Below are 19,468 nucleotides of genomic sequence, written 5' to 3' on the forward strand. Positions count from 1 at the left end.
ACAGACTACTAAATTCCTGAACTTCTTCCAAGTGGGCCAAAGGACACCTTAAAAATCAAACTTACAAACTGTAAGAAGATATAGAAAATAATTGAAACTTTAATACCTGGAACAAATTTTACAGCCACATTTTAAATTTACATATACAGTGGAGATCACTGAAAAAGCTTCCTGATGCACTGCAGCAAGGAACTTTATTACTTTATTATAATGTAGACAAACGGGTTTGCCACAGAACGCAGCAAGATAAGCTCACTGAGGAGTCCTAAGATTTTCATACTGGAGCTTGTTACAGAGAGTTCAATATTATCATTAACGGTATACAACACATATTTTCTAAATGACATTTTCACTCAAGAGTTTGCTAACAACCGTTAGCAATCAATGTTTCATACATACTTAATTTTACTGCAGTGAAAGTATGTGGCTCCCCAAATGTTAGTACATGAAATGTTTCGTGTCATCATAATTGTAGGATGATCTCCTAAGATGGAGAATCAGAACATCAAAACTTTGATCATTATTGCATCTACATTTCCACAGAAAAAAAAAAAAGACAAATTTACACCATATTCCTCCTAAGACTGAGTAGATAGGTTGTAAAATAAGAGACTTACTGGCATTGAACATAAAATCTACAGGGAACAATTTTTGTGAGCTGATGTACAGCATCAATGTGCAATGAAACTGGGTCAACTGCGATCATGCAAATAAAAGTCCTTCACAATCATTTTTTCATGTTTTATAAAATGGTCTTAAAGATATATTTCCATAAATATTTCTGGTGCAATTTAATTAACAACAAAAATACAAACCTATCCCTTACTCTCTGCTACAGATTTTAATACATGCCATTGTACTGATGAAATAGCCATAATGTGTTTCATAGAACCCAGTCGGTAAGCCATTTAAGGACCAAGGTATCTTGAGCCCATATTAGTTGCCTGATAGACAGCAGTCGCCCATAATCACTGATGTCACTATGGTTGTAAATGAAGACTAGTATTAAAATTCTGAGAGATAAACACACAATTCAAAACATTTTTTTAAAAAATAAAATGCTGTTTCATCAACAAGAAGAAATTTAAAAGGGAAAAACAATTTTATCAACCGTGATATTCACTGAAAAATAGTAAAATGTCATTTCCCAAAATAGTAGCTTCTTTATTATATTCACCATCTATAATAACCAATCTTGGAAATATACCTTACACACAATGTTGTACTACATGAAAATGCTTCATTACTCAATGTGATAAACTGAATGGGTTAGAATATGATTTTCATTTCTGTTGTTAACAATTATGAAAAAAACCTAAAAGACCAGCACCTGAAACACTAAAGCAAATTTCATTATGTAGTAACCTATATGTTTTGGTTTAAAACAGTTTACACAACTGTATAAACGATACTGTCTTAAGTAATATGTTTCTATATTTTGCAGATTACAATGTAGAAAACAATGTTTTGTTCTAAATCCAAATAAATTCCCACTTCTCCCAATAAGCATGGAAGAGAATCTCCTTCCAAGTTTACATAAGACTGTAACCCACAGTAGTTGATATAGTTGGATATATATAACTTCCACCCTGTCCCTCCCTCCTAAAATAATTTTTTGGCTCCAAAATAAAGTACAATAAACTCTTGATGAAAAACTATGTTATGGGGCAATCTATCATATACTATGGCTACATACGAATTTACAGAAAAGAGCACATCCCATTTTCAGCACTTTTTCCATAAACATGCAACTCACTATAAAATACAAAACACTTGGCTTTCAAGAACAGCTTTATAAAGACACACTGCATCAATAAAATTTTTTTCTTTCTAATTATCTTTGCTGTTATGGAGAACTGGAACTTTTCTAATGTGTATAGACCAGATTTTATATCATAGCATAATAATTTGCACTTTCTGAACATAATGCTCAAGAGGAAATACCTATACACAATAACATTCTAGACTATTAAAAACTCATTCAAATTACAGAATTTTATTGATACAGCAGATTAATAAAAACTGAAATGGGATGATAAAATGGAATAAAGAATTCAGTACATTATTTTATAACACATTCTTTTAAAATTAAAATATTTTAAATCTCTTTCTTAAAATTTCCATTGCCATGAAAAGCCAGAGAAGTTCTGGAACCAATACTGAGGTGTGAAGTGATCAAACCACTCCAGGACTACTTCACAATCTGCTTGGTGTCCTCTCCACAGAGGCCTGGTTCTGGCAGAATGGCAGACAACTGAGCACCTCTCAAGAGGAAGGGTGCCAGCAAGAAACACTGGATAAATACACAAGGGAAAGAGACCACTGAATTCTCCAACAAATAGTGACATCGAGAAAATGACACTAATTGTTGAAAACATTTTTTTCTTTTTTCACAGTAAAACTGCAGAGAATACAAATACAAACACTGACAGATTGCTGCTTAAGATCTATTCTAACAAACTCTTTCAAATCAATAGATCCAATAAACAGTTGGGTCCTGTCAGTTTAAAGCCGCTGATAAAAGCTATACAAGCACTTCAGAAGTCAGAAACATTAAAAAAAAAAAAATAGAAAGAAAAAAAAAGATATGTACAAGTTTTCTCTTTAGGTGATGTTTACACAAGCCATCGCACATTCCGCCTCCACAAACTCCATAGTCAATTTCACCATGCGTATGGCTGATTCGTGTGACCACAAACAAGTGGTCATCACAGGTATGTCCAACTGTCCAGTCTTCAGCAGTCCCATTTTGTGCATTAAAGGCTTTTTTAGCCTCAAGCTTGACAAAAATGATTTTTCTAAAACTTTCACACAGAAAGTGACTAATCATTTGTTCACCGCCTTTCTCTTTTAGAACTTCGCCGCCGTACCTTAAGAGAAAAATCAGATGTTTAATTAAAGTGAGTGCACATTCATAAGATACTATAATAATTATACTGATTTTTAGTCATTCTTTATCCTCACTTATTCCTGATTTACTTCGATTTTCTTTCCCTGAAAGTTTTTTCCTTTTATGTTCTTTCCCTGGCATCACCGATTTAGGTCTATGTGTTACTGAAACCCTTACAAGTAAGACCATAAAAAAGTCTTTCCCAAAGTAGAAGAGAGAAAATCTGACTTGTCTATTTAACAAATTTAAAGAAAGATAAACTCAACATTGAAAAACAGTTGCACAGAGATCGTCTTTCTACTTACAGTGCCATGGTAAAAGGAAACATGTAATACTTATGATTGTGCATTACAGCTGTGTTTCTTGGGAAAGTAGTTACTAAATTTGGATCCTAGCACCTAATCAAGTCTCCATATCTATAAATAACCTGAAATTCAAGCACATGACCAGTTCCTGACAAGTACTGTTGAAAACTTAAACTTTTAGTTTAAAATTGGACAGAACAATATGGGAATGTGAGACAAATGGGATTTTGTTGAACTTACTATGTATTTTTTCTCTAATGACTTCAATCACTAGAGACTATACAGCCTTATTTTTATATCTCAAAAAGCTCTCTTTAAAGGAACTAAATTTGAGACACAATTCAGCATTTTTTTAATGGCCTTGACTTAGGGAGTTGGGAACCTTTTTCAGGCAAGGGCTATTAAGAACCTCATTTGTGAGCCACACAAAATTATTCGCAACCTAAAATTTAGCCAGCTATACACAGATTTATTGAATTTCAAGTATAGCCTGCAGTTGTCTTAGCAAGGCCAGATCAAATCACTCTGAGGCCCTTTTAAGGCCAAATATTTCCCAAAGCTGGTAATGAATCCTGTCACAAGTAGGACTGCTGATTCTATTCAGTGGGACAAAGCAGCAGAAACTAAACTTAAGACTTGAACACAACTAAGGTCTGGTAAGCAGGATTGGGTAGCTGAGCTGATCTAAAGACTCAGTATTAATTCGTGTATCAGAAGAATAACTCTTCTTTAAATGTGTTCATTTTTACATTCCCAAACAGAAACACCTGAGGCACATTACCTAACAAAGCCTCTCATTACTTTTAAACAGAGGGCTATGGGGTTGTGGCACTGTGGCTTAATCTGCCATGTGCAATGCCAGCGTCCCATATGGGTGGTTGGTTTAAAATCTGGCCATTTGTTTCTATTCCAGCTCCCTGCTAACAGAGAAGCAGCAGCAGATGGTACAAGTTCCCACATGGGAGACTGTAGTGAAGCTTTAGCTCCAGCATGGTCCAACCCTGGCTACTACAGCCAAGTGAGAAATGAACCAGTGGGTATAAGGTGTTGATCTCAAACTCGGTCTTTCAAATAAATAAATAAATAAATAAATAAATAAACAAATCCTCAATAAACAAATAAAATGTCTCCGAAAGGTTTATGTTCCCACCCTGACTCCCAACCCCCGCGAAGCATTTATTACAAATTTTTAAGAACTCAGTCAGCTTGTGCTGTAATTCCAAAGGCTAAGTAACTGGCTTTTAGTTCCTATTGTGAAAACCAACCAGAAGTGTCAGACAGAATTATGAACTACAAATAACAACACGCTTACTGAATACCAGTGCCCTAAAGTCAAGGCACAACTGCAAGGCGTGAAGTGTCATGGGAGAAGGCCTAGAGCTCTCTGCTCAGTTCAGGCTGGACACTGACACTCTCACTAGGCTAGGCTGAGATTTAGTCTCTCAGTTGCAGCTTTCAATAACCAAATATTTACGAACTTTATCTGCTCCGCCCCCCCCACCATTAGCAGTTTGATAAATACATACATTTACTGTAGAAACTTCCTCTTCCTCTGTTTCTCCCTGCGGAACGTCGTCGGGGACAGGAGAGCTGCGCTGGAACACCTCCGCCTCTTCACCTGAATCATTTTCTTTAGTAGCTGCTTGTTTGGAGCGTCCTACACGGCTAGAGTAAAACACATAACAAAATAATGTAAACGTTCTAATCTTTACCAACATACCACTAGAGGAAACGTGTGAAATATTTCATAAATTCTCATTGTTTTTACCTTCCATTACTTCATGAAACAAGATGCCCACCCTACCATTGAATGACAAACACACATACAGAAATCTACCAAGCAAAAAAAGTTACGTGGCTGTAAATGACATTAAAACATTAATCCCAAATCTACCCTTCCTTTTATCTTTCCAATTCAGTTAAAGATATATATATCTACTGAGTTGTTTAAACATATTTTGAGCAGAAAGTAATACAATAATCTCTAACTTACCTTTAAGATTTTCCTTTCATTCGTTTCTCAATGCCTCCATTGCTACCACCTAACTCAAACCATTCTCTTTTAATCTCTTTACACTGTAACTGTTGAAAAGTGCAACAAGAGCGCATGTCACTCCTGGACAGCCACACCTTCCACTCACCTGAGGATGATTCTGTAGATCTGCATGTAATACAAAAGGCTCTGCAGAGCCTCCTGGCCTGTGTCTGCTCTCATCTCTTCCTACTCTCCACTTCCCAACAACTACAATGCCAGCCAATCTTTGCCTTCTGTCAGCCCCTTGAATCTGCCAAGGTTTTCCCCACCTGGGACACTTCAGAGTTCTATGTATCCAGAATGGTTCTTTCCTATTATCTGTCTGTCTAAATCCTATTCTCAAGCAGTCTCAACTCGACAGCTCCCTAGATATATGCCTGCAGTGCATATTTAGTAACAACCCCATATTTGTATATTGATTACTTAAGGACTGCATGCTCACAGTTCCCATGAATAAGAACTAAATATGTTGTGAGTGATCACATTTTCCAACACCTCATACTCTTTAACACACAGAAGATAATCAAAAAATATGGCTTAACACCATTTAATCTAATGGATCTCTCTCGATAAATATTTTTAAAATTAATACATAGCTTATCTCTTCTCTGAACTACTTAAAAGATTTATTCATGCTCAAATAAAGTAACAATTTAGTTCAGCAACAATCTGTTTCAATTCCGTTAACAGGTGAACCCCAACAATAGACACACTCTAACCTGCCCTGTTATTCTGACTCTAAACAAGGTGCTTCAAAGCAATGTAGCTGCCCACAGCTCCTAACAGAGGGCCTGGGTTTGCTTCCCAGCTTACCATGGGAAGCAGTGGTGCTGGCCCAGGTGATCATGTTCCCATTCACATGGAAAATAGGAGTAGAATATTCTAGGTTCCTGCTCTCAGTCCCAGCCAGATATAAACTGCCAGCATTTGAGAAATAAACCAACAGACGGGAGCTACCTATCTGCCAAATAGATTTAAATTTTTAAAAGAGCTTCCCAGAGAAAGGAGGAAAGAATGCTAAAATAGATCATAAACTACCCTGTACTGATGCTTTTTGAAATAAAGAAACACTTGTCACATTCAGAACAGTCATAGGAAGACTTGTATGGTTTAAGGAGAGTGCAGTAAGCACTTAATCTCTTATGTTTAATGATCAAATACAACCTAAAGTTAGCAAGGTTCAAAGATATTTACTATTATTTCCTTGTTACAGAATTAAACACAGCGATTCAATATTCCTTCTTATTTTTTTAAAGATTTATTTATTTGTACTGGAAAGGCAGATTTACTGAAAGAGAAATAAAGATCTTACATCCACTGGTTCACTACCCAAATGGCAGTAATGGCTGGAGCTAAACTGAGCCAAAGCCAAGAGCTTTTCCCAGGTCTACTCCCAAATCTCCCACTCAGGTGCAGGGTCCCAAGGCTTTGGGCTGTCCTCCGCTGCTTTCCCAGGACACAAACAGGGAGCCAGATGGGAAGTGGTACAGCTGGGACATGAATCAGCGCCCAAATGGGATTCCAGCACTCGAGGGGGAAGCTTAGCTAACTAAACCATCATGCTGGGCCCCATACTTCACATTCTGGATACACAGTGATTTTCCTTGACTGAATCCAAATACAGCTCTGACGTAGCCAAAAAATATACCTATCTTTACCCTGAACCTGAGAGGAAAATTACATGGGATAACACATGAATATCAGCTCCACATCCAGGGCTGGCAACGACTGTAAGATAAACAACGCATTCAAATCACAGTGTGTTGGCAACTACTGATCTAATTATGTAATGAACTTTCCTCAGAAAAACTGCACCCAATTTCTGATTAACAGAAGACACACTATTCTACTTCCACTTTACATAACTGAGGAGAATATTGCCAACCCTACTTCACAGCACTCATCATCTTGTGACATTAATAATCTTGGAATTGTTACTAAATTATTTTCATAAATGTGCTTTGGTGAACATCCAAATTATATACAGATACATTAGATCAGAAAACAAAACAGACACATGAAAAGTTAAGTATGTTTGTATGGATGCAGAAGAAATCGTGCCTATTATTTCCTACTTCAAGTTCAAAGAATAAAAAATATAAATAGATTGGAGAGCCAAGGAAAACTGCTGAGGGGAAATGAAGAAAATTTGAGACGTGCAGTGATGAGGCAATTGGGTCAGTGTGTCGTGATTACTATTATTGTTTATATTTAAGGTAAGTACTCAAAGAAAAATGCTTTCAAAATAGAAAATGCCTTATTATTTCTTTTGATACCATAAAATCTGCATAGGAAATAAAAAATTATATGGTATCGATTAACAAATATTTATGCTGACCTGTAAAAATGTATAAATACAGGGAAGGAAAACTGAAATGTTAATCACCTAGGATAAATTTATAAAAATTTTATTTTACCTAGCATAATGAGTCAAAATATATGGAATTAAAATACAGCGCTATTGTGTATTCATAAATTTACAAACTTTTGCAAAACAGTTTGAAACTGGTTTCAAATGCAGTATTTACAACTTACACATTCTTTTTGGGTTGTGATGGTGATGGCGTTTTTGATGGTCTTCCCCGTCCTTTCTGTGGTGTGGAGTGTATGGATTCAACTGCACTAGTTTCTGGAGATTCTGCTCTGCTTTGGGGAAGACCCAAATGTGGACAGCATCAAATTACGATTCATGATACTGTAACTGCACACACCCAGTTCAGAATTGCACACTCTTACCTCTGCTGTGCTCTCCTTGATGCCCGGTGCTGTTTGCTCTTGGACTTTGGTTCGCTACTGCTACTTTGTCTTTCTTCTTCTTCCTCTTCCTCTGCAGGTCCTGATTTTTTTTTGCTTCCTTTTTTAGAAGTTTTCAGTGTTGGTTCTTCTTTGGGTGTACCGGCACCCAGGGGTTTTGGAGGGCGGCCTCTTTTGCCTTTTTTGGGTGGGCTGTTCTGTTCATCCTCATTTTCCAGCGCGTCCTCCTTGAGCCTCTTGTCCTCAGGCCAGGGCTGCTCATCCGACTCTGAGGTCGCATGTCCTCGCTTCCGTCCTCGTTGAATGCCTTTAGGCTTCTGTTCCTGCACCAACTTAGTTAGGTCATCCATACCTAATTTTTCCTCTGTATCTGTGACAGGGGTTTTTTTCCGACTTCTAGGTTTTTCCAATTCAGACTAGGTGGGGGAAAAAAAAATCAAGATTTTTAAATACAAAATTGTTAGAATGCATATTTTGAAGAAAGAAGAAAAAAGTTACTTATTTTTCAGAAACATGTTCCCAAACATTCCCTATACAGTTTTTACGTGAGAATCACAACTATTTGCTGTACTAATTATTGCTTTTATTGATATATTTTCCTTTTTAAAATTCAAGTTTTCAGCAACAGGAAACTCTAAGACCAGCATTTATTAAACTGTAATTTTCAATAAGGAGCTGTATTTACTGCGAATAAACACTAACTTCAGTGCTTGACTCCTAAAGGAAGTATCTGTTTTGATAATTTAGGTAATTTTGATGCAACTACTACAGACTGCACAATTAGACATACTATCATGCTTACAAAAGATCTAATTTCATAAACGGAAACTGTTAAACATAAAAGTTTTCATCTACTAAACATTCTGGAAACCCTCCTGAATCAGAGACACTACTTCTCTAAACACAATAAATTAGTAAGAAAACCAATAATAAAAGAAAATGCTCTCCTTACCAGTTTACAATCTCAAAACTCAATGAAACCAAAAATAATTGGAATAGCTGTTAATTTTATATTTTTAATAGCTGCTATGCATCCTGTGAACTGTCTAGCTATGTCCTTTAACCACTGTTTACCAAAATCTTAGGGGCTTTACTTATTCTTTCACTTTTTAATGTATGATTAAACTATGTTTCCTGCGTCCCGTGGGCTGAAGAGTGAAACTTCCCTACTCCCTTGCTGAAGCTCTTCCCCTGCCCCCCGCCAGTGTGCTTCTGGGATTGGAGTCTGTGGAAAGCAATATGGGTAAGAGCAGCAGAAACGGTCCTCCCAGCATGCTTGGTGCCCCTGAAAGAAGAAACATCAGACGCCCATGTTCTACCTTTGCTTCACACGTCTAAGATCTAAGATGGCATAAAGGAGAACAGCCAAGCTTATTTCAGCTGCCTCAGGGTACAAAAGAAGGAAGGAAAGCCCAAGTTTCTAGAAGGTCTGAATGACTGCAACAGAATCCACTGACAGGAGTAGACAAGACCGGAGACACTGCTGCAAGGGAAGGCAGGAACAAATCGCCACAAGCCCACCCCAACATCTGCAGTTCTAGCTGGCAAGAGAACTCCACAGCCACCCACCGACTTTTCCTTCAACCTGAGGGCTAACTGCCAGGCTGGAGAAGGGGAGCCGCAATGCTTCATTCCCCCCGCCCCCAGAGAGCTCCAGACAGGGCAGTGAAAGCTAGCCTGTGCTCTGTTCCTTCCGGAATCAACCAGAGTCAGAGGCAGTCAGGGCCACAGGGCGAGGGATGTATTAGCAAGGAAAGTACAGCATCCCTGCACCCTGAAACTGTGGGGTAGGGGAGAAGATGAGCCCCAGAGCTACATTCACACACTGCATCAGAACCAAAGGATTCCCCTTAGCTTCTTGGGGCTAGTACCAGAAAAAGCACATTAAAAACAAAATCCACCCCCACCATGGGAAATCTAGGTGATCCTACTGTAACGTACAATGTCAAAATTATAACAATTATTCCTAAATTTCTCATTCCACTAGAATCTACCTGCATTCTATGAAGGTTTGGTTCACATCCCCTGGTCTCAGGACTAGAGCTGTTGTGTCAGAAGCCTCAGCGGGACTCTCCTGAGAGAGGGGTCATCCACATCAGAGACCTAGAGCCACAGTAAGTGGGCCACAAGCCCTGGCACCACTCATGCCTGCCAGTGGGACAATGCAACAGCCAACCAGAACAAAGCATTGGCTCTCACAGACCCTGCAGAGATGGACATAACTCTGAAGCAAGGATACACGCTGTTAGGAAGCCCATATTCATGGTGAGACTGACAGCAATTCACAACTACTGAACTATCAAAACCACTTGAGCAAGACCCTCGGAGCATGCCCCACCTGGGATAGATGGGAGACTGGGTGGGGCTTCTCCCTTTATCTCCCCCTTTACTCCAGATACATGAAAAAAAACAATGTGGAAATAATAGTCTTACCCACTATGTCAAAAATAAAGAAAAATAAAAAGAAGAAGCCCATATTATCTTAAAGTCACAGTTCTATCTCTGCAAAGTGCACTATGCCACTGCACCATTTATAGACTATAATTGTCATTAAGACAAAAGAAATCACCAAGACTATACTCTCGAACTCACTTAGAACAAAAGTCAAAGCAACAAGCCAAGGGATATCCAGCATTCCAGCTAAGTCATTACCTCTTTCCCAACAAAATCTTACTCCATTAAGAAAGGACCTTACATCAGGTACACAGACATCATTTTAGGGACACAGATATCATGATCCCTCCAAAAGACCCAGACAATTCTCCAGAATTAGATCCTAAACTAAAGACCATCACTGAAATGACAGATGCAGAATTAAAAATAATGACTATAAGAAAACTCAATGAGATACAGAATACAGATAGCCAGATTAAAGAAACGAGAAAATCAAAGAGTGAGTTGAGTTAAAATACTACTAAGGAAACAGAAATCATTGAGACAAACAAAACAGAAATTTTAGACATGAAATCAGTTAGCAAAACAAATATGACTGACAGCTTTAATAGCAGAAATCTGCCAAGTGTAGATTCTTTAATCTCTGTCCTCAAGGATAAGACTTTTTAAATAACCCAATAAGAAAAAAATTTTTTAATTAAAAAGAATGAGCAAAGTCTATATGAAATATGGAATTTCATTGGACACTCAAATACTTGAATAAGAAATAGTCTTAAAAAGAAGGAAAGGAAATCGCTTCTTGGCCTTTTGGCTAAGACAAGTGTAGAGGAAAAGGGAAAATCTACAGAGAACCTGCCAAATGAAATAATACTTCAAAATCCCCAGGTCTTGATAGATACCTGGGCATCCAGCAATAAGAAGCTCAGAGACCCCACACCAGTTCAATCAACAAAGATCCTTCCCAAGACATGCTATAATCAAACTGGCTAATGTTAAAAACAAGTAGAGAATCTCAAAAACAGTAAGAAAATAACATATGTTACAATTAAAGGAAAAACAGTAATATTAGGCTTCTCAGTGGATGAGAAAGGGAGGTGATATTTTCTTAAAAAAATACTTTACACAGCGAAGTTATGCTTTAAAGTTAAGAAGAAATAAGGAATATTCTAAAAAAGAAAAAACAGAGAACTCGTCACAATCAGACCATCTTCACAAGAAAACCTTAAGGATCTTGCATCAGAAGTTCACAGACAAAAACACATGAATCACCAAATTCACTAACAGAGCAGGTATACTTAGCATTCAATCAACAAAATAGCATGTGTTAGTTATCTATCAATATTAATCTTAAATGTAGATAGGATAAATTCTGCAGCCAAAGACTCAGGTTGGCTGAAGGAATAAAAAAACCTAGACCCCACTATATGCTGCCTGCAAGAAACTCACTTCATTAGGATACACAAAGACTCAAAAGTTAAGGGCCAGAAAAAGATATTAGGCAAATGGAAAACTAAAAACAAGCAATAGCAGTAGCTATTCTGATACAAGACAAAAACACTTTAAAAAACTGCAGAAAAAGATAAAGAACATTTTGCTAAAAGGTTTGATTCAGTAAGAATCAGAAATATATATACACCAGGCATAAGACCACCCAGATATATATAACAAATACTATTAGACCTACAGCCAGAGACAACTCGCTGGTACAGCACTGGTAGGTAACTTGTAGATCACCCAGACAAAAATATCAGGCCACATTCTGCACCCTGGTGGGCCCATGGGAGTCTGGGACGGCCGGCATGCAGGCAGCCTGGAGGACAGAGCCAGCGGGGACATGGAGAGACTTAGTGACTTGCACCAAGGTGAGCAAAGCGTGCCTATGGTTTTCCCCATGTGCTTGGCCCTAGGTGGAGTTGCAGGAGGGGAGAGGAGAGACCTAGGTTAGCATGCTGGCGTGGTGTGCTGGTAGACCAGGCTTAGGGAACTATGATCTGGCCTGGGTCTTAGGTGTGTGGAGGACTAGGGTTCTGAGTCAACACACACACCAGGAGCTTGGGACCCTGGTTGGCAGACGGAGCTGTGGGCCAGCACACCACCCCACTGGAAGACTGGGCTTCGGAAGGCTGGGCTGAGGAATCCAAACATTCCCAGGCACAGGAACTGTGGACTGATCAAGGGAAAAGGCAAGGGGATGTACAAAATACCACTGAGGGATGGTGCTGCATTTGAGGACTGACTTGCATCACAAAGCCTCTGTACCTGCAGGTAAGCAAGAGGGCTGAGACCAAGCAGTTTGGAAAGGGGAAACTAGAAAACATTTATGGGTCAGTGAGACCAATGCAAGAACCCACCTGGGAGACCTGAACTGAGTTAGTTAGCATGGACCACCTCTGCACACTAAAGCTAGGGCTGGGGGTCTACCTGGCAGGGCTAGATCACAGTACCTGCCAGTGAGTCAGAACAGGGGACAGGTAATGTTAGGCTGGGCCATGACACTAATACTAATCAGCACACCAGACAACCAGATCTGGGGATTCTGGAGGGATATGTGGGCTCTGTGAAACTGCAATTTCTGCTGGTTTGCTTGAGAGCAGGGGGTAGTGATGGGCTGAGATAGGCATGAACATGGAACCTCCGACACTCATGGTTACTGGGGTTGGGAACAAGACGGGCTGGTCTAGGCTGCAGCACCCACATGTGCTCCCAAGAATAGGGTGGGGGGCAGGATGGGCCACAACATCCACCAGTTAACACAAAGGTCAGAATGGAGGGGGCAGACTACGCCAGGTGGGCACCTGGCACCAGCAAGGACATGTGAGATCTGGGTCCATGGGTGAGCCTGGTGGGAGAACTTGAGAAACTCCCCTAGTGGGCCATAGTCTCTGCTGGCGAGCATGTGATTCAGCCCTGGGTGTTGGTCAGGCTGGGCAAGGCAATTCCACCAGTTAGCCACACATAGGTTGGTTCTGGAGGAGTGTGGGCCAGGTAGCACCGGCCAACCTTAGCCCACTAGCACATGCAGGAACCAGGCTGGAGTGCCCATCACATAGGGTTAGGCCAACACACCTACGGGTTTGCATGAAAGTCAGGAAGGAAAGCAGATGGGGCAGGGCTGAACTGTAGCACCAACCAGTGAAAGCGAGGACTGGAAGCTGCCGGGAACAGACCAGGCTGCAGTATCCAGGGCTATGCCAAGCTGGGTCAGAACAACTACTGGCTTGAACAAAATCTGTGGCTGGGAAAAGGCCTGGTTGGGGAGCCAAGGGGATGGCGCGGGTGGGTTGTGGTTCCCACTGGTGAGCGTGAGAGACAGAATGGGGTGGCGATCTGGACTGGACATGACTGTATTGTCCCTTGGCATGGGTGTGGACAGGGTCTGTGGTGTGCCAGAATGGGCTTGACTCCAGCACAAACTGTTTAGGGGCTGGCATGACAGTTCAATTGACTAATCCTCTATATGCAAGCCCCAGGATTCCACATGGGAGCCAGTTTGTGTCCCAGCTGCTCCACTTCCTACCCTGCTTGTGGCGTAGGAAAGAGTGGAAAACAGCCCAAAGCCTTGGGACTCTGCACCTATGTGGGAGACCCAGAGAAGGCTCTTGGTTCCTGGTTCAGCTCAGCTCAGCTCCAGCCACTACAGCCATTTGGAGGAATGAATCAGCAGATGGAAAGCTCTCTGTCTCTCCTCTCCATAAATCTGCTTTTCCAATAAAAATAGAGAAAACAAATGATAAAGAAATCAACGAAATGGAGGAGCTGTTAAGGACTTCAATTCATTTCCTTTTTCTAAAGCTAAGGCTACACACAATTATTTTAAAAGGGGTGGGGATCAGACAATGACAAAACAAACTCCCAAACAACAATCAGAATTGGTGCAGGGGGTCAGTTTTGAGCATGGAATTGGCACGTTTGACTACAGAAACCAAAGGAATTAACATTAGTATCAGAATGACAATAAACATACACATTTAATATAGGTATATTACACAGTAGATCATCATCATAAATGTTAAACTTGTAGTTGAGGCCATTAAATTCAATATTAAATGTGATAATGTTAACTGGTTCAGTGAAAAAAAATTACTATTTATACAGTAAAATTACTGTTACAATTATTTTAATAAAAGTTAAACCAAATATCTCACCCTTACAAGATCAGAGTCGTCCCTCTTGTCACTTTTTTTTCCAGGCAAAGGTGAAGACATTGTGTAATCTTCATTTTCACTGTGATCCATTTCCGAACTATCAAGCCTTTGAATACAAGCATTTGTAACTGTTACTGCACACACACAGGCTCTCAGGGCGCTGTATCTCAGTGAACAGTACTTTCTCAAGCTGAGAACTCAGAATGCAGCTGCACTTTTATACTCTATCTCCCTGACTGTTCACATACAATCAATCCATCAGCAGAACCACTTGGGTCTAACATCAAAATAAATCCCAAATTACACTATCATTTCCTCCCTCTTAATTTTTCCCTTAGATTACTACTAGTTGAGTCACTGGGAAAATATTTTTTAAAGCAGAAATAAGATCTCTAAACTCTCCACCAGTATTTTCTAACTGCAATTAAAATCAAACAGATTCCATATCACAATCCACAGGGCTCAAACATCATCTGGCTTCCTCTGAACTATCCCTTACCATTTCCCCTTCATTCCTCCTCTTCAACTGATACACATCAAGCTCATTTCCTTGGAAAGAATCTGACCAACAGATTTTAGAGGGAAAAGAGTAATAAGATAGATTGGTCAAAGGATGAAGAAGTTTAAGGAAAAAGTATACTAAAAGTGAACATTGGACAGTTAGTACACATTTGTACCAAACAACAATGAGAGAGAGGACAGGGTAAAAATCTGTCTTGAAAGCAAACAAGGAGAACTAATTAGGATTTCTGAGCAATGGGGTGACATGAACACAGCACCATTTTTGAAAAAGTACATAGTGGCAATATATCATTCACAGTGAGATATTAAAACTAATATTTACAACTGGAATTAACTATATGAAGCTAACAGAAAAGGGAATTATAAAATTCTGTAAAATCATTTGATAAAACTAAACAAATTAGATAGAGGGGAAGAAGTCAAAAATAATTTCAAGGCAATAAGCCTTAATGACTAGATAAATAGGACCCTCTCAGAATACAATCAGAAAGTTCAGGAGAAAAATCACTAACTTCCCACTCTCTCTCCTATTAGCTTATCATGAACACTGTTAAGATTTTTGCATATTCTTCCAACAATTTTCTAAGCACACAGCAAAAGATGTGAGTATAAAATTTTAGTTTATACACTGTCTTTATTATTCAATATAAACACGGTATAAAAATTATCTTACACTAGTTCAAATGTCAGCATTTTTAATGACTACATATTCCACCATATAGACATAGCATGATTTAACAATGTAACAAGTGCCAGACATTGAGCCTAGAAGTAGTTTACTTATATACTAACACAAATTACCTCAATATGCTAAAATAAAAAGCTAAAATGGTATACTGACTGAAAATGAGCAAGCATATAAACATGAACTTGTGACTACCAATATTAAATAGGAAAGCTATAAATTAATTTTCATTTTACTGATAGTGAAAATTTGGAGTTTTATCGTTCTGTCTCTCCTAGCCCGTTAGTATCCTTAAACACACGTCTGATTTTCTCATGAACTTACCTCCCCTTTATCCTTCCAGGAGAGCTTGGGTTTGAGCTGCTGCTGGCATTGCTTACAGTTTCCATCCGAGATGATTTGGTCTGAGACTGCTTGCCTGCTGATGAAAGTGGCTTATTAACAGCTCCTAGAACATTGGTTGTTTTAGGCTGAAATGAGAAATGCATGTCTCCATTTGGGTAAAACTCAAACTTACGTGTAAAATATCCTAAATGTTATCTCTGCAAAAATATTTACAAACAAATCATTATAGTAATGCACATTCTTATGCAAAGTTAGAATTACAGATTATCCCGAGTAAATTAAAAACTACACAGACACCCCAACAGCTAAGATTGCCAGTTATTTGGATGAAAAGGCCTTTACAAAGGAAGAAAATGCATGAAATGTATATTCAAAAAAGGAAACAGGTAATTAGACTTGATGCAGAATGACACAGATGTTTTGATTTAATTGCTATTAAGTTAACAAGTTCAAAGATCCATTAAGGCCACTTGGGCTTCATTCCAAGCTGAAATATAAGTTTGTGCATATCAGCTTATATCTACATAGTAAATATAATTTCTTTCCAGTAAGCTGAATTAATTAGTAACACAATTATGCCAATAAACACAGAAAAATAAAAGTACCACACGAAAATGATGGTCAAAACTTACTTTTCCAGGAGTAAAAAAGGATTTCATTTCTGGAGGCAGATAATTTTTGGTGTTACTGAAATTCTACAATCAAGGGAAAAAAGAAGAAGTGAACATGGGAGCATTTATGAAGTGATTCAAAAGCCAACAAAACATAAAGCAGGTTTTTTTGTTATATTTATTTATTTAAATCAAATAATCAACAGAGGCAAAATTTCAGTCATTCATTTTATTTTTATGCTAACTTAAATAAATCTTATATCAACTCCAATATTAAAAATACTAGCTGACCTCACTACAGACCCAGGAGCTCACTGGAAAACATCTGCTTTGGGAATAAACCTCCAGTGAGGACGCCACATATGCTCCTGCAGCTGTTCACACCAAGCTAAATGCCAAGTAGACAGATCTTGAAGATATGGGACAAATTTATATGGTAGTTCTAAATTCCTACATATTAGCAACACATTAATTCATATTTTGCTTTTAAAATAGCAAAATGATAGTCATTGCCAGATTCAGAGTTACTCAATAAGCTTACATAATGATTTTGGAAAACCTTTCACACCCCATACAACACTTGCATTTTTCAGAGCAGTTTGGGAAACTCTGGTAATATCCCCAAGATCCTGGTTCTGTTCCAGTATCTCTTTCCTCATTCAAGGCTTTGTGATTTCTACTGTATTTCTATCAGCATTCTCTGTCTAGTTTTTTATCACTGAACACTCAAAAATCCATTTTGATCACATCATCTCATCTCAGGCTGGCTTAAATCTCTGAAAACAACATCCTCCTCTTCATCTTCAGCCCATATTCATGTCTTGCACCATATTTTTAAAACTCATGGCAGCAATTTCACACCATCAGCATTGGGCCAGTTCTTCATACCAATCTTTCCTAGTCTTTCCAAAACTTAATACTGAAAACATATTGTATTTCCACTTATACAAACAGATCCAAAATTAACTACCTTGTCAGGTTGAGTGAAAAAACGAGCTGGTAGTACTGGATCCTTAGGAGACTCCAAACTGTATGTAGTACTCTTTGACATAATTATATTCATGGCAACATCACACACAGTATACAGTTTCTGCAAAAGTATAAAGAAAAACATTAAGTGCTTATGTTGGTATCCTATACTCTGAAGCAAGAGTAATTTTAGAATATGGACCAGTATAAACAGTAAACTAAGTAAAGCTACAGTCAGTGTAAGCACTTTGGCTGACACCATTGCTTTTTATTAGTTTCTGAATTCCTTGGGGCTGGTGTTATGGCACAGCACATTAAGCTGCCTGCTGCAATGCTAGTATTCCCTATTGGCACTGGTACAAGTCCTCTGCTTCACTTCCAGTCCAGCTCCTTGCTCATGTGCCTGAAAAAGCAGCAGAGGAAGGTCCAAGAGTTTGGGTCCCTGCACCCACATGTAGCTGTTGATTCCTTGCTTCTGCCTGCAGCCTAGCCCAACCCTGACAGTTGTGCCCATTTGAGGAGCAACTCAGAGACTGGAAGATTTCTCTGTCTCTGGCTCTTTCTCTGTAACACTGCCTTTCAAATAAATAAAATAAACCTTAAAAAATTATTTCTAGCTTTTTATTAGCAACTCTAACTGCTAGCAACAGAAAAAACCTGAGGTTGTCATTACAGAACAAAGTTACATATCTACAATTCTAAAACTTAAGTCAACATGGAGCTACAATTATTCACAAAGAACTACATACCTCATTCATTTTTGCATCATCTGGTCCTTGGGCATCTTTTGTTTGTTTAATATTTTCTACCATCTTTCTGATAAATGCATGACTGTTATTTTCATTTTTAGCCATTAATATTTCCAAAACAAACCAAAGACATCTAAAAAATAGAAAAGAAATATTTTCTAGATTATACTCCCAGACATGTACGAATTAAAAGAAATAACCTGCAAATTAGCCCTCAAGGGAAAAGGCTAAGGCACAGAAACACATCCTAACAAGCAATACAGATGTGAGTGTACACCCCTGTCAACATCTCACTCCATCTCCCAGGGTGGCAGATTAAAAAAAAACACAAATAATGGAATAATGAAGACACCTTAACCCCAAGCAGTGGGAGTCAAAGAAGGCCACTTGAAGGACCAGTTGCTCACCAACCAAGTGAGGCCTCTGAGAACCAAGACTAACTCTAGTTACTCCAGATGGGCATTCTTCAACTGAATGCTTGTGTCACAGAACATTCACTGGAAAAAGTCATGATTAACAACTATACATACTCATGAACTGACGATACAATACCATATACATCTCAACTTCTGAACAAAAGATGGACTCCCAATGAAACTTTAAAACATCTTGACAATAAGATCCTGGACTACCATTGTCTATACCTATAACGTCATGATACGCTTGAACAGAAGAATGATGAACTTGTGACTGCTGCTGAAGGATTATACTGCTGTTATAGTGGAAAACAGTGGAGGGGGAGGGAGGGGAGAGATGGGGAATCCCTGAGCTGAAGGAAGTGCATCACAAAAAAGTAAAGACACAACTATATACCTATATACCTAGTAACTGCCTCAGTAAGACAAAAATTGAAGTTTTAGCAGTCCAATTCTAAAATTAGTTCCATAAGCTGAGTAGGTATTCAGCCTAACAGGCAATGCACCAGCACTGCAAATGGATGAGTGGGCGAGCCATTTTGCTGAATGAACTATGTCAGAGACAGAAACATAAATATCACAGGCTTTCCCTTATATGTGCAAACTAAACTACATTTTGAAATAAACAAATAAGTAAATACATCAACC

General features: G+C 38.7%; 1 protein-coding gene across 8 annotated transcripts in view; it reads right to left on the bottom strand.

Moving 5' to 3' along the window:
* Window positions 1–19,468, bottom strand: part of PDS5B (PDS5 cohesin associated factor B) — a 148,145-nt gene continuing 128,677 nt past the window's right edge. For 2 of the 8 annotated variants that reach the window (XM_040979792.1, XM_040979800.1), the window contains 9 exons: window positions 18,405–18,537; window positions 17,657–17,776; window positions 16,708–16,770; window positions 16,055–16,200; window positions 14,524–14,629; window positions 7,967–8,400; window positions 7,766–7,876; window positions 4,722–4,860; window positions 1–2,870 (listed from right to left, as the gene is read on the bottom strand). In XM_040979792.1, coding sequence (XP_040835726.1) covers window positions 2,835–2,870; window positions 4,722–4,860; window positions 7,766–7,876; window positions 7,967–8,400; window positions 14,524–14,629; window positions 16,055–16,200; window positions 16,708–16,770; window positions 17,657–17,776; window positions 18,405–18,537 — 1,288 coding nt within the window. In that variant the 3' untranslated portion in view covers window positions 1–2,834. Of the gene's footprint in view, window positions 2,871–4,718; window positions 4,861–7,765; window positions 7,877–7,966; window positions 8,401–14,523; window positions 14,630–16,054; window positions 16,201–16,707; window positions 16,771–17,656; window positions 17,777–18,404; window positions 18,538–19,468 lie in introns of those variants that run through there. The other 6 variants (XM_040979796.1, XM_040979795.1, XM_040979793.1 and 3 more) reach the window with 6 other exon arrangements.

This window comes from Ochotona curzoniae, unplaced genomic scaffold, assembly GCF_017591425.1.
Source record: "Ochotona curzoniae isolate NIBS_2020 unplaced genomic scaffold, NIBS_Ocur_1.0 contig_3332, whole genome shotgun sequence".
In the NCBI taxonomy this organism is placed as follows: Eukaryota; Metazoa; Chordata; class Mammalia; order Lagomorpha; family Ochotonidae; genus Ochotona; species Ochotona curzoniae.